Source organism: Puccinia triticina, chromosome 14A (assembly GCF_026914185.1).
Source record: "Puccinia triticina chromosome 14A, complete sequence".
NCBI lineage: Eukaryota > Fungi > Basidiomycota > Pucciniomycetes > Pucciniales > Pucciniaceae > Puccinia > Puccinia triticina.
This window is the reverse complement of record NC_070571.1, coordinates 5229010-5244789: the sequence shown is the minus strand read 5'-3', so window position 1 is coordinate 5244789 and position 15780 is coordinate 5229010. Positions and strand designations below refer to the sequence as shown.

The 15780-nt window shown below is 47.9% G+C and overlaps 2 protein-coding genes across 2 annotated transcripts; both read right to left on the bottom strand.

Annotated features, from left to right (window-relative positions):
• Positions 1-10595: 10595 nt before the first annotated feature.
• On the bottom strand, positions 10596-11067 carry PtA15_14A487 (uncharacterized protein; the record flags this gene model as incomplete). The annotated part of the gene is made up of 3 exons (XM_053163208.1): positions 10596-10714; positions 10799-10846; positions 10929-11067. The coding sequence occupies 3 exons, from the start codon at positions 11065-11067 to the stop codon at positions 10596-10598; spliced, it is 306 nt and encodes a 101-aa protein (XP_053027158.1).
• Positions 11068-12240: 1173 nt separating this feature from the next.
• On the bottom strand, positions 12241-15749 carry PtA15_14A486 (uncharacterized protein; the record flags this gene model as incomplete). Its single annotated transcript, XM_053163207.1, has 14 exons — positions 12241-12449; positions 12522-12534; positions 12615-12624; positions 12702-12842; positions 12916-13132; positions 13199-13235; positions 13300-13381; positions 13453-13567; positions 13629-13881; positions 14163-14480; positions 14544-14648; positions 14716-15051; positions 15111-15262; positions 15602-15749. The coding sequence occupies 14 exons, from the start codon at positions 15747-15749 to the stop codon at positions 12241-12243; spliced, it is 2136 nt and encodes a 711-aa protein (XP_053027157.1).
• Positions 15750-15780: the final 31 nt, after the last annotated feature.

The following is a 15780-nucleotide window of genomic DNA, read 5'->3' as shown; positions in this document are numbered from 1 at the left end:
TCTACTTTCTGTCCTTTGACAACAAGAGGTCTTATCGATGCCCAAATGAAACATGAGCTCATTAGATAATGTTCTATCATCACACCCTTCTGTTTTCTATTGCCACTCACCTAATAGGATTAGGGCTGATTCTGGTGGCTAACGGAGGTGCGGTGATTCTTGGAGCGATGGATGTTCTGTGAGCAAATGATGTTGAAAGCGTAGAGACTTTGTTAGCCTGGCGCTTTTTTCTCATCACTCAATCACATCTGCTCTTATACTCACAATGCCGAAGATCCTGGAATTGTGTCTGCTATGGTGTTGCCGTCTCCTCTCAATTTGGCTTGCGCCCTCGGAGACTTGTTGCTCGCATCACCTGCTGTACATGGGATGAGACAGGTTTGGGGTTAGCGACCGTTTCTCTCACTAAGTTTTGAGCTTGTTTGTCTGAAGGGTGAGTTTCAGGACTTACGTTGCTTTGCACTGTAGTCTGTATTTCCCCTGCGCCTTTTGGCGGGCTGTGTCATGAAAGCTATATTCTGACATAAGCAACAAAGGGTAGTTACGTTACGTTGCGTTATCCACGCAATTTTGGTAACGTAACTACCCCTGTTATCTGTGGCCCCCCGTTACTTTACTAGTAACGGGGTCATTTCAGGCCCCGCGCGTAACGTCATGGGCCTCATTTTTGAGGCCCGTTATCGCGATAACAGACCATTTAAGGCTTTTTTAGCCCCATTTTTTGACCGTTCTCAGGGGCTCCACACGCCGGGATAACGCAACGAGCATAAAAAAAACGGCTTAATGTGATGCAATAACGTAATTCCACCGCCGTTACGCGTAACACGTATATAACAACAAAAATTTTGTTATGTTACCGTTATCTACGCGTTACGCGTAGCATAACTACCTTTTGTTGGAGTAAGGTCAACAGGAGTCTGGGCGAGGAGCCAAGGGTCTGGCCCTCAGTGGTGGGAAGAGGTTCTGGGCAGGTTGGGGTGGCTGGTTTGCACTTGCCTTAAAAACTCAAACAAACCTGGGCCCCCCCACAAAGGGCTCCACTGGTTGAAAACATCCATTGAATTAGAAACTGTGGGTGCAAGCCAGGGCTGGACCCCAGGGAAGGGGCTACACCACCACTGGGTGTCGGCGGTGGCACAGCCTGGGTCAACTGTCTAATGACAGAGCAATACTGCTTTTGTGATGCAGTGAGGAAGCTCAAATCCTTTTTGGGTCACAGGTGCATAGGGGAGCCAGGCTAGTGACTGGACACGTCCCAGTCAGTGGCATTGGTGAAACACAGGGACTTGCAGTCACAAGTGCGCCCTACTGCATTGTACAACGCCACACCTCCTGTTGTGTCCTTGTTGTGGTTCCAATTCACATGGGGTAGTCCCGCTGTGTACCCAATCATCATCCCTAGTGAGCTTCCAATTGGCTGTGTGGGCAACGGCATACTTGGAGAGCAATTGATTGTGTGGCAGATTTGTGACATTGAATTTCCAGACGTTCATCTTCTTTTGGAAGTAGACAGAGGCAAGAAAAGAGCAATCAACTACATGGTGGTTCCACAATTTTGGGTTTTGCCCCTCAAATTGAACACCCCCTCTGGCACTTGAGCTCAATTTAATCTCACTTGACTTGGGGCAAGTTATGTTAACTTGCTGGGTCGATTTGCCGGCAACAGTTGCTGCAGATCTGCCAACACTAAGTAGCCCTGTAGTGTAGTGTAGCTTAGAGAACATTGTGGGTATAAAGTTTAAGCAAGTTTCATTTTAATGGCAGACACTCATCACAATATCATATACAAGTCCAGTGTAATTCTGACTAAATTTTGATTTCCTGCTGCTACCCAGAGCACTAAAGAAGTGGTTCAAAGATTTTTTTCCTCCGGAGCTGCAGAGGAAAAATGGGTGATGACTTCTGGACATGGTGGGTAGGTACGGTACGTTTATTGGTAACATGCTAATATTGTAACATTTTTCTTGTTTCTTAATTTTACCGTTAGCTGTAACAAAAGTGCATTAAAATATTGCAACTTAGAAACTTGTTATTTGATATCCATTACAATATCTGCAGGTAAAGAGGGGAAGATATTTTAAAGTTCCTTAGTAAGAGGCGGCAATTTGCCCCTCTTTATCTTGTTATCCAGCGGTTAATGTGTTACGTTACTAGCAATGCGAGTAACACATTAGATATTCTGGCCTGTTACAATACGGTCCTAGGATTTGAACCATTTTTTACTGATACCAATAAGGCCTGAGTGTAGTAATGGCAAGTGTTACACCACGCGGATAACAGCGGTTAACATAGTGTATTGTAACTTAAACTACCCATTTTTGCTGCTGGGTTTTGCTTTTCTTACCTCAATTAATCCTGGTGTGTTGCTGTGGTGTCCTAGCCCTCCAGTTGTCACCCTATCGTACGCGCAAACAATAGGGTAACATTGGCGAAATGAAAAACAGATTCATATGCATATGCATCTGGAATTTTCAAAAACATGAACAACAACACAACTGAGCGGCTGATTTGTGTAACGCTGTTGGTTCCTCTATACAAAATCTGGCAAATAAAAGCCAGTCTTGACTTCAACCAGTTTTCTGCCCCTTTTACAAGATATTCTAGCCATTTTCTGAGGTAAATTCAAGGAAACTCCCATCACATTAAAGGAATAATTTCCTTCCAGTTGTCACCCCATTGTATGCGCGTACAATAGGGTGACATTGGCGAAATGTAGAACAGGTCCATGTGCATATGCATGTGGAAATTACAAAAGCAAAATATAAGAAGCTGATCTATGTGAAGCAGTTGTAAACTCTGGATGAACTCTGGCACAGGAAAGGCAATCTTGACTTCAACTAGTTTTCTGCCTCTTTTACATAATATTCTAGCCATTTTTTGAATGGAATTCCAGGAAAATCCAATCAATCTGAGGGAACTATTGTACTCCAGTTGTCACCCCATTGTACGCGCGTACAATAGGGTGACATTGGCAAAATGTAAAACAGTTCCATGTGCATATGCATCTGGAAATTGCAAAAAAAAAACAACAACAACTGAGCGGCTGATCTACGTGAAGGGGTTGTGACCTCAGATGAACTGTGGAACAGCAAAGCCAGTCTTGAATTCAACCGTTCTTCCACCCCTTTTACATACTATTCTAGCCATTTTTTGGTGAATTTCTAGGAAACTCCTATCACTTTGAGGGAATCATTTATATAAACTACTTTTGATAAAGTACGTGAAGAATTCATTTCACCCACATGTTTTGGATTGATGTCACATCTCAAATTTCAAAATATAACAATGGGGCCAAAGAAGCTGTCATGTCACATGCAATGGCGGGTAGGTACAGTATGGATATCAGTAACATACCAAATTGAAAAACACCAAAAAATTACATTGTTTGTGTTTTTGACTTCTTTTGGCTCATTGCTGGCCCATACATTTTTGAGGAGGTCATCCTTCAAAAATATCATGGTGCCAAAGACACTTACAATATTGCTGGAGGCATATCTCATAATGGCAGACACACTATTCAGAGTGCCGGACACACTTTTGATAGTGGTGGACGCACTTTTGATAGTGGCGGATGCACTTTTCATAGTGGCAGACACACTTTTGATAGTGGAGGATGCAGCTTAGCGCGCGCTCTTTTGCGTCCTGCGTGCTTAGCGTTAGCGCAATTGCGCGTATCTATGCTAACGGTACGTTAGAAGCTAAAATAGCTTTGCGCCCTGTGCGCGTAGCGTCAGCGCAGTTGCGCGCAATTGCGCTAACGCTACGCTAAAAAACAGCGCAATTGCGCTGTGCTACGCTATGCTAATAGCTATGGTTTGCGCTGCACTACGCTACGCTAACAGCTATGGTTAGCGTAGCTGACCCACTGTTGGGCCATTTTAAACTCATCTGGGGCCTTTGGGCCCCAGGAAATCTTGCATTGGCCCTCTACGCGCCCCTTTGAGCCATTATTTGAATTTATTCAAATATTCGAGCTTAAATTTGCCCAGGCATTATTTGACTCAAATCAAATTTGAATACGAATACTCAAATTGATTTGATTTGATGTGCTATGGTCTGCTCCTCCTGGTTGCAACAGGATATCCATGATGTGCCACAAACTCTGCAAAAGTCACAGATATGTTGTCTAGAGTTTTGTGATTGCCATTGGGAGGCATGGGGAAAATCCACAGTGGATTGCCAGTTGCCATATCAACGGTCAACCTCATATAGGTGTCTTCATGAAAGTTCACCACAAATTTGGCCACTGGTTGGGATGTTTTGTCTTTGTTGTCATCTTCTTTGTCTTCCTCTTGATGTTTTCTAGGAGTTTTTTCTTCAATTGATTTCAGAGCAGTTTTTTTTTTGAGTGTTTTAGTTTTTTTGGGGGGGCTGGCTTTATGCACTCCAAAAAAGGGGTGAACTTGTGTCTACTTCAATAAATGCTGGAGTGAGCAAAGGTTCACTACAAAAGTGGGCTAAATTGGAGTGTTCAGAAGTTCACTCCAATATATATTTGGAGTGAAAACTTGTGCACTCCAAAAATTTAGTATAAAGTGAGGCACTCAAACTGTGCAGTGGAGTTCAACCTACTCCATGTTTTCTTTTGAAGTGTGGACCACTGCAGTCTGGGCACTCCAAAAAAGTGGGGCCAGTGATTCCCATTGAAAAAGAGCAGATAAATAGGCTCAGACTCACTGGAATTGAACGGAGTTTGCTACAATTGAATTGGACCAAGGAAAAAAGATTCCTTCATCTCTCCTCTTTTCCCTTGGACCGGTCTTGTCCCTCTTCCCACACGGACCGCTCTGTACTATTGTTTGGAGAGGAATTCTCCTTTCTCTCCAAACAGAAGTTGATTGTTCCGAGAGAAAAAAAGGAACTCAATGGAACAAGAAATATATTTGCCATAGGAAGGAGGAGCAAACCTCGGATCCCTCCTCCTTCCCTCCCCTTGGACATATTTATAGAGCTAAATCAATCCAACAGGAAAGACGAGGGGATTATATTTTGATCCTCCCATTGCCTCTGACAACAGGAGGAGGGAGTTCCTCTTTGACTAGATGAGTGATTGCAGGCCTCCTCCCTCTTGGACCGGTCTGAAGATTTACCAGGGTACCAATGATTGTCCAAGGTGTTCATGAGTAGGGAAAGCACCACGATGACCCCTTCCCTGCTCATGAAGATTTGTGAGCGTACCAAAGATTGTCTTCTGGTGTTATGATGATTGAGATGGATGGTGGAGGAGCAGTGCGGATGTGGAATCTGAAGTGATGGTTGTGGTACCCATTATTGAAATCTGTTTTTCCGAATGAGAGTTTTTTGAAAAACCAGAAAAGTGCAAAAAAAAAAAATGTTTTCTCTGCGCAAGAAAAACAGAATTTGTATGGTACAGGCCATTATTGGAGTGTACAGTAGTACACTCCAATCTTGAAACATACCAAGTTTCAAGCTTGGAGTGCACAAGTTTCCACTCCAATAAATATTGGAGTGAACTTCTGAACACTCCAATTTAGCCCACTTTTGGAGTGAACCAAGGTTCACTCCAAATATATATTGGAGTGAACTTCTGAACACTCCAATTTAACCCACTTTTGGAGTGAAACTTTGTTCACTCCAACATTTATTGGAGTAGACACAAGTTCACTCCAACATTTATTGGAGTAGACACAAGTTCACTCCTTTTTTGGAGTGCATGTAGTAAATATTTGGAGTGCATAAAGCCGGCCCCTTTTTTTGAGTGTTTTCATCATTTTTTGCAGAATTATCTCTTCATTACATTCACTGCTATCTAATACATCATCTGAACTATTTCTATCTAAGAGGCTTGAGCAGGATTCTATCATAACTTCTGCTTTCAATTCTTCACATATTTTTTCTTGAGTTTCTTGATTTTCTTCTCTTTATCTTGATTGGTTGTTTTCTTCCTCTTCCTTGTGTGCTTGAAGGATTTCTTGGGTGAGTTTCAGAAGTTCTGGATCTAGGGTGGCATTTTCAGAGGCTGGGGAGGTAATTTTGGTGAGGGAGAGAGCTTTGTTGAACATCTTGATGTGTAGGTTCTACACCACAGGAGCAATTGAGGAAATCTCAAGTGTTCCCTCAACACTTGACAAAATATTGAACGTCTGCTGGAAACTCAAGGGAGGAAAACGTGCTTTAAACCCAGAAGACGTCATTTTTGCATTGGGGGTTCTGGTACATTGTCAGAACCCTCCCTCAACGCAAAGATTATTCTAACAATGGGGCGGTTCTGGGACCCAGTTCTCCCAACGCTCTTCCAAAGCGTTGAGGGAACAGTGGCCCAGAACCAGGCTGTTCTCTGAACACACAAGTTCCCTCAACGTCTGCCAATCTGTTGAGGGAACTGGAGCCGGGCCACTGTTCTCTCAACAATTTGGCAGAGCATTGAGGAGACCCTTGTGTCCAGTTGACGTTCTGCCACAAGATTAAGTTAACAGCATGAAAAAACCTTTTGCTGCTTGTTTTCAGGCTTTTGATGATGCCCCACAAAGTCTCTGATTTTTTTTTTTTTTTTGAAAAAAGCTCAGCTAAACAACTTGAAGATTCATAGTGGAATCTAATGAATCGAATAAGGCAATACTTGATAGTGTGGATAACTCGGCACCTATTCTCAAGGAAGGTTTTTTGAATAGTTGGCTAAGATCACCCCTGGGCTTCCAAGGTTGATCAGCAATCAGACAGGTTTGACTCCAAGCGTTGAAACTGCTTTTGACTTGGCCCACTTGGCTGGCAATGTTGAATCAATGTTGCGTAACACCAGTTAAATGAACGTCCTCCCCACCAAAACCACCAGAACCAATTTTTGGTTAAGGATGCGCTAACCGTGTGTCACGTTGCCCTGCATGCAAAAGCGCAATGTTTGATTAACCTCCAGGTCATCTGATGACCCAATGTTGGACTGCTCCTGTGGTGTAGCTAGGAGGGTCTGAGGTCAATGTGTGTGTGCTTGGGGATTGATCAATTGGTTGGGGAGGTGTGTAGGTGCATGCGTGAGGTCCATTTGTGTTGGTGGTTGGGAGTCAATCATGGTTGATTGTGGGAAACAAAGTGTGGTTTGCACACTGACTCCCATGGGATCATTTTGGGGGAACAACTCCCTTTCTCAAGTGGGGAATTTGTGTCCAACTCCCCTGCAGGTGACAAAAAAATGATCATATACATTTATGGGGAATTGTTGTGACATAGATGTCACACTCACAGGCATCTCCGTGACTCGCTGCAGCACGAACCATACTCCTCTTCCCAGGACAATCCCAGGCAGAGGAGAGTTCTACATGGAATCTACAGAGTTTGAGCCTCCCTAGTCTCAATAGGAATCACATCATCAACTCCCATTCTATCTGGTGGAATTACATTCCAACTCCCAAAATTCCGTTTTAGGAGTTGGGATGTAATTTGTGGGAGTTGATTAGTTAATTAAGCCCCTAATTTTCTGAGCTGTAGCATGGGCTCTCATATGTACATAGCTTACACGTACATTTCATGTGTCAGCCTGTATGTAACTAACCGTGTCTGAGAGGGTTGTTACTATCAAGATGATGGTGTAAGATGCCAAGGATGAGCCAATGGATTTGTGGTAAGACCTGTAAAAGGTTTCAATCTATCATTAATCTTGACTGAGAGGCTTGCTCAATTAAGGCGCATCCAGATCAACACAGGGTGTTAATAGGCATCCAAGGAATAACTCAACTTGGGTTCGTGGTTTTACCTACAGAAAGGTAAGGGTAATCAAGAGTTGAGAGTATTCCTGAATTGAATGATGGGTGAGAATGAAAGCACTGTTTAACTATAGTATGGGTTAAACTTTGCTGTAATAATATTCTGAGGGATAAACAGTCCTGAGGGGCGTGTTTATATAGAGGGGAAAGAGCAGGAGGAAATATGAGGCGCTTGGAGGCGCTTCAGGACCAGGGGGGAACTGGAAGCGCTCAAGGGAAGCAGATCCTCATGAGGATCAACATTGGAAATGATCAGGGCAGTGTAATGATCAGTACTGATCCTGGATCAGTAGCTGTGCACACTAGCTGATCATAACCAATCATTGATTCCATTCAGTGCTCTTTGAATTGGATTACATCATGTATTGTTTATGTATTTATATCATAACCAATATATTATGTAAATGGGGACTGAGGCGTAACAGGGGATAAATGAGTGATATCTGTCTTGGGGTATTTCACGTGTACAGTAATATTACAATGTATTGTAATCTTACTGTTGCACGTAACTTAACTCTCATAACAACAGTACATTATGGTAACTGTCTTTAACTATGGTTATCTGTAATATAATGTATAACAGGAGTACATTCTTAAGCTTGTATCTAATGATATACATATGTAATAAAGGTGTAAAAAGGAATGTACTATATGTAATGTGAACAATTGCAGGTACTTGGTACGTGTAAGGTACTGTGACATGTACTCTGTGGCTGACATCATGGACCACACTATCAAGGTTCAAGACGCAGGAGATCCAGACTGTCAGGGCAGGTCTCTATTGTGGCCGTGCCCTGAATATTAACCTTAGATATGTTCTAAGGTTTTCAGCTGATCTCAGCTGTAACAACGTCTGTTGAAGCTCGACTTGGCCGCAGCGCAAGGAAGAAAGCTGCGCCTCCGTCTGAAGGGGCTGGTTGAGCGTATACAACCGAATTCCTAGGGACTCGTGGGATGGGTCCTGTCTAGGACAGGGAAGAGAGAAAAAGGGAAAAGCCCGACTTACCTAGTAGAAACGGGGAGTCGGGTCAAGCGCACAGAGAATGAGAATAAGAAAGGTGGATCAGGAAATAACCCCAATTGTTGTGTTCGGCGTAATTGGTCGAATACAACAATAATGTTGGGTTTGGTAGCTGATCTGGGGATCTTCTTGGTAGGAAGGTTCCCCAGTACTTATACCCCAGGTGTGCTGGGCTGACTTGTGGGCCGATGCCCACCGGTATATCTACGATCTATCCACCTGGGAAAAGATGCTTACTTCAGCAGCTTTTGTGCTCTTAATTTTCTGCGGGCCGTCAGCGCTTGCGACGGTCCGTGGTTTGTCAACGTCTGCTTTGTCTGGACTAGTAGGCGGCTGACACAGACTGTCATCCTGATCCTGCAATCTATTATATAGAATCCTGAAACCCCAGAGCCCTGATCCGCGCTTCCTCTCCACAGAACAGACCATAACATTAAATGTGTGTGCTTTTCTCTTCTTTTTTCCAAAAAAATTTGTACTCTTTTGGATGTGTCTTCATCCAAAAAAGGAATGCAAAAAGATCTGAGGAAGTCATCTTGGGAGATTTTGCTGCCAAAAAATACCCATGGCCCTGGGTCCCCGTGAGATTGGCTGAGTGTCCCAACTTTTATACCTGAGAATACCCAACTGGTATTTTTAAAAAAAAAAGCCTCTGACCCATTGAATCTGATAGCCTTAGATGTATCACAAGTCTAGTCTTGCCTGCTGGAGTGTACCTCCTGTCAGGCAGGAACTTGCATGCAATCCCTAATATCTGGTGTGACAGCCCCACAAACAGTTTCAGATTTTTGCTGGTGGCCAACTTTGTACCCCCAAAACCCTTACTTCCCACAGGAAGTTTTTGAATGGCCTGCTTCTCTACCCAGCAGGAGCCATTTGGACTTCTTTCATGAGCTGCAGGGGAGTTGGAAAAAGGTCTCTTTGCAAGGCTCATTTCAGCTGATGTGACCATAAAGTTCTGTATTTCAACAAGATTCCAATCTTTCAAATACTCTTCTCCTGTAAACGTGAATGGAGTGACATGTTTGAATAGAAATACATATGGCTTGATTGAATGCCATCTCTCTCTGTATGGTCCCCTTTCCTCTGCTTTTGAGAGCTTCAAGCAGCAGGATGAGGGGTTTGATCTGGAGCTAGAAGGCCAAAAAAACTGTGAGGAGTAGCGCACTGACAAGAAACTCTCTCATCCTGGTGGGATTCTCACACCATTCAAAAATCATCTTGAAAATATGAAAACAGAAGAACAAAGTCTGATATAGGCTGAGATTCCTGGTGCTCTCAGGCCAAATACAGGTTTGTGCAGGTAAGCCTCTCTGTGAGACGGAGACCCTGCGGGGCTTCCCCTTTGGGACTCTCACTGGGAGGCTTTGTTAAGCTCGGGATCGCCGGGTATAACTGCAATGGTACACTTCCTGCAGGCTTAGGACTAAATTCCTTCTTTCACCACTCATCTTTTGACATCTTTTATCAATCCTCCATGATCCCAAGCACCTTTACTCCCGCGGCACAATAACCAATCTTGTTTCTCTCATCATTATCATCACATTATAATCCTTTCTCTATAATTTGCGACGTTCGAGGCTTATATGGACTGCATTATCAGGGTAGGTGTATAAATCCGAGACACGAAAGCGGGTCACGAAGTGCTAATTGGTTGGAAAAACGCAGGCAGAAACGCCGATGGCTTAGGTGTAACTAGATGTGTGTATGACGGACAGAGGGCCGGGAGAGGCTGCCGGTGGACTATATCCACAAGGGTGACTAGAGATAGAAAAGAAGAGGCAGTGACAAAAAGAGAGAGTTTGTGTGTGGCGAAGGAAAGCGTGGACGATGGGCGCCGGGGACCGTGGCGGAGACTAGAACCACGAGCCGGTGTATTCCGCGGGATTAAAGCAGCCGCGTCCGGGCGGATTGATCGGCGAGACCGGGTCAAAAGGTGCGGGCTTGGATGTCTGGGCTGCTGCTTGTTGGGGCGCTGTAGAGAGAGCGGGATCGGGCGGAGGTCAGCGATTGCACGCGAACGAGCGAGAAAGGAGCCCGGGCTCGGGAGGGCACGTACCTGCGATCTGCGGGGCGTCGGCGGCAGCTTTGTCGACCGATGCGAGTCCTGAATAATCCACGCCGAGCCATAAGTCATCATCAGCAACACCGCGATGGTCGGGCGGGCGAGAAGGGCCCGCGCAGCTTACCCATCCTCTCCGTGCTGAACAGCGCCGACGGCTGCGAGGGAAGCCCGGCCACGCGGTCAAGAAGGACGAGGCTTTGGAGCAGCACGCTGAACACGACGCACGCGAGCCAGTGGGTGCGCAGCGCTGGAGTGGAAAACATCTTTCGTCTATGGACCAATGAACACGCGGTTTGTGGAGGCACTGTTTCCTTGTGGAGCGGCGAACTAAGCGGGCTTGGCACGGGAACTACTGGGATCTAGACACGGGCGGTGGGGGAGAGGTCGGTGAGAAGGATGATTGGACGGGTCCCACCCCCCACGAGGGGAGCCTTTTATATCCTCAAGACCGCCGTGTCATTGGCCTGCCAAGTATAAGTGGTACACGATGTCATGGCCTGCCAAGTACACGAGGGGCGGATTGTCAGGAAAGATGTATGCCCACAGGAGGCTGCAACCGATAGCGGAATGCTCTTGCTCGAGTCCGGATTCCACCTGGTGTAGATACACTTTCTCCCGGTGCCACTCACCAGAGCGATCCCTGATACACACCTCGTCAAGCTCGTCAAGCTCGTCCAGATCTACATGCGCGGCGCCGAAAATGAAGTCTGGAGATAAGAACGATGTACAACACTCGTGTCTCGTAGCAGCCCGCAGTCGAGATACCTTACATCTGAGCAAGCCCGGTGCTGTTGGGTGCCCAGTAAGAGCCAGGCCGGGAGGTCGGCGAAGACAGATAGGACATGTGTGTCCACGATAGCCGTGCTATCATGTATCTATAGTATCTCCTCCAAACTGGCCATCTTATCGTGCACACGAGAAGGACATTTCCTGATATTTCTCTACAATCAACCTTATCATCGCCGTCGACCTCCTTGCCCCGCAACACCAGTCAGCCGTTACAGCCACAGATCCCCTGAGTATCGCATACAGACCCTCGGGATGAGATGTACAGAGCCAGAGACAGTGTTTCAGCACATCTGGTGTCTGCTACCCAGTGCTAGCTGAAGTTCACCGAAGCTTCGCACATATCTGCCCCCTCCAAAAATACCCTACAAGCGTCCATTGTGCGGAGAAAAAAAGAGAACACGGAGGAGCGAAAAAACGAGCACACAAGGGGAGGGAAAACAGGAGCGGCATTAAAAGGCGCCCGGGAACGACGAGGGCGGGGACGGATCTGTACAGGTTTTTACAACCGGGCACACATGTACATGCTGTTTACTTGCTGCTGTATGGACTTGCGAAAGACGACCCAAAGAAAGAGAGATCGGCCACCCCCGTTGGCTGGCGTAAAGAAGGAGGAATTTTGGTTGCGAGTGGCGGATAGGAGAGAGGGATCAGACCTGGTTCCTGAGGAGCCGATCCAAGAAGGCCTTGTCGTTCGGCGGGCGTCCCAGGAACTTGGTAAGACTGACGAGCTCGTCGCGCGCCCCTCCCGGCTTCAGGATCTCGTCCCGGTAGCGGGTTCCGGCGGCGGCGGACATCGGGTCGTTGGCGAACACGCTCTCGTACATGTCTGCCGAAAAGACCTGCGAATACAGGTATCCTGTTGTTCAACGGATGATCCATCAGTCTTCTGGCTCTCACACTCTTTGGGGAATCGGCCGGCACAGCTTACCGTAGTATCCCGCCTAGGGTACCATTTGTTGGTGGTGGAGTGGAATCAAGTCAGTAGATGTATGGGATAAGGAGACTGGCCGGAACCACCTACATCATACCCGCTACGAGAAAAAAATGCAAATAAAAAATGAGGGTCAGTTGTGAGGATGGCAGTGGGAGGGGAGGAGAGCGGGCGTACCCCACAATGTGGCCGAACGAGCTCTGCCCGGGCGCCCGCGCGTCTTCGTCGGAGTCAAGCAGCGAGATCTGGTCCCTCAGCTCGCACCAATACTTGGTCAAGTTTTCGGTCTCAGACGCAGTATGGACATGCATATCGTACCTACACCCCCACACATCGAAAAAGCGATCAGCCGGGAGGGGGGACACACACACACACAGGGAGAGGGACAGACAAGCCGAAGAAGATCTGGCGCAAGTTGAACAAGCCCGAGTTGACATCCCGACTCGCGATGATCTTGCGGACGAGCTCCTTGGGCAGCTTCTCCTCCTTGCGCAGATAGTGCTGGGACATCTTCACCAACTGGCTCTCCGTCCAGCACCAGTTCTCGAGCATCTGCGAGGGCGCCTCGACGAAGTCTCGGGCCACGCTGGTCCCGTGGAAGCGCGAATCTGCCGACCCCAGACATCAGCTTAACTTCGCTAGATAGTGTATGTGTGTGGGCTCGGGTGACATACATTTGGTCTGGCTGCACAGTTGGTGGAAGACGTGGCCCTGTCGGATTCAAGCAACGTCAGTTGACTGGCTTAATAAGAGAGAGAGACTGTCAAGGACCGACCATCTCGTGGAAGAAGGTGACCACGCTGTCGTGGGTCAGCAAGGCCGGCTTCTGGGCGGTCCCTTTGGCCAAGTTGGCCACCCTGATGAACACCCTCAATGAGCAAGATGTGCATTTCCAGGAACCGCGAGAGAGAGAGAGAGAGGAACGTACATGGCCGCTACAGGGTAGTGCCGGGAGCCGTCCTTCTTCTCGTAGCCCGGGAGCAGACCCCAGACGGCGGCATGGCCGTACTTATTGGCTCTGGGCTCGAGATCCAGATGTAAATCTAGGAGAGAGACGGATAGACTAAGCTTCGAAGTGGATATGATGGACGGTATGGGACTGACAGCCCAGGAAGCCTTCGCCCTTGGTGGAGGCCCGGCCATCCTCGACGGCCGCCGAGTCCCAGACGGCCCATTGGGAGGCATTGGGGTGCCACAGCTCGGCCTCCTTGACTTGGAAGAACTTGACCGAGAGCAGCGCTTGGTATGTCTCCAGGATGACTTCCACCACTACCGATACGGGGAAGTACTCCTTGACGAGCTCTGCCTTCAGGTCCAGGTTTCCCTCCGTATACAGGCGGTCGTAGTATCGGTAGTCCTATACAACCCACAGAAACCAATGAGTTTTTCGACTACAACGGTGTTTTTTGCGTGTGTTTTTTTGTGTGTGTGTTTTTTGTGTTTTTTTTTTTTGTGTTTTTATTATGTATTTTTTTGTGTGTTTTTTTGTGTGTTTTTTGTTGTGTGTTTTTTGTTGTGTTTTTTTTTCGTGTGTTTTTTGTGTGTTTTTTCGTGTATGTTTTTTTTGTATGTGTATTTTTTTTGTGTATTTTGTTTTGTGCATGTTTTTTGTGTGTGTGTTTTTTTAGGAACACTTACCCAGACGTAGAGCTTGCTCGGATCGGTGTCCAAGCCCAATTTCTGGACTTCCTCGGCCTTGATCTTGAGCAGTTCGCGGCGCTCTTTCTGGGCGATGGGCTGGATCTTCGTGCGCAGGTCGTCCAAGAATCCGGCGACGGTCTTGACCTCCTTGGCCATCTTGATCTCGAGCGCATGGGCGGCCCAGTTGGGTTTGCCCAGTGCGGCGGCGGCCTCTCGCCGGAGGTTGATGATCTCCTCGAGGATGGGCACGTTGATCTCTGCGCGCGAGTCGTAGCCTAGGGAGGCTCTCTTGCGTGTCTCGGGTCGGACCGCATACTGGGGATCGGTGGGGGTGAGTGTTGTGTGGTGGTGTTTGGGGGCAGGGTGGATGCTGCTTACCTGGATGACGGGTGTGTAGTCGGGTGTCTTGAAGGTCATGGCCAGCCTGCCTTGATCGTCTTTCTCGAAGCCGGAGAGGACGTCCTCTGGGACACCTTCTAGTTCCTGTTGTTTGATGCAGAGGATGTGAGCTGGATGTGGTTGGTGGTGATGATGATGGCAGGATACTTGCCTCGGGGGTGAACCAGATCTTGCCTTGCTCTTCGTTCAGGTTCTTCTGGAAGTCGATGGCCAGGTTATTGATCTTGTTCTTGAGCGTGTTGAATTTCAGCCGGGCGTCCTGGTCGAGATGGAGGCCGTTCCTGGTGCGTTCGATCGACAGTTTCTCGATGAGCCGGATTGATTCGTCGTCGAGTGAGTGGTGGTTGATGTTTTTCTTGGCGGCCAGCAGTGCGTGGTAGATGTCCATCCGCGAGCATACTTCGAGGTCGTACTCCTGGATGAGCTTGTCTGCTTCGGTGGCCGCCTTCCTGAGCTCTTCCTCTGGGGATACGTATTGGTAGAAGGTCTTTGGGAGGGTGTTAGCCAGTTGAGCATCTCGGCGGATGGCTTGGTTTGGCTGCTTACCAAGCATTCGGGGGTGGTGGTGATGAGGTCGTTGTCGGCGAGTGGCAGGATGACTGTGTTGAAGTTGGCCTGTTCTGGGGTGGTGGCTGCGATCTGGTCTAGCTTGTCTCGTGAGTGCTGGATGGCCTGTTTGGTGAGGCTGATGATCTCTTCTGGGGAGTGTTTCCATTGTGGTGGTGGCTGGGGCGGTTGTGGGGGTGGCATGGTCCGTAGGCTGTGTGCTGGGCAGGCTGCGTGTCGTTGTAGGCGGAGTGGGTGTTTTGGTTTGGGGGTGACTGAGGGGAGTGTTGTTCCGATGAGCTGTGTGGTTGGTTGGGGGTCAGTTTATGTGGTGTGTGGTCAACAGCGAGGGCACACTCACTCCCCTGCTGCTCCTCACCCTCACCCTCATCATCATCATCATCATCATCATCATCATCGTCGTCGTCGTCGTCGTCGTCATCCTCGGCGAGATAAGCAGATGGTGCCTTCTCCGGGCCCCACCGGCCGACCTGTGGGTCTCCCCTCGCCGGCCAGCTGGCTCCCGGCTGCCGGCATTCCCGGCCTCAGCCCGGGTCTGTGCCGATCGGCCTGCCTGGAAGCTGTCCCCTCCGAGAAGATGGTGTGCTGCACTTGGGCCGCACGCCTGCTGCACTCCATGGCTGCCGGGGGGGCCCCGCGCCGACAGTAA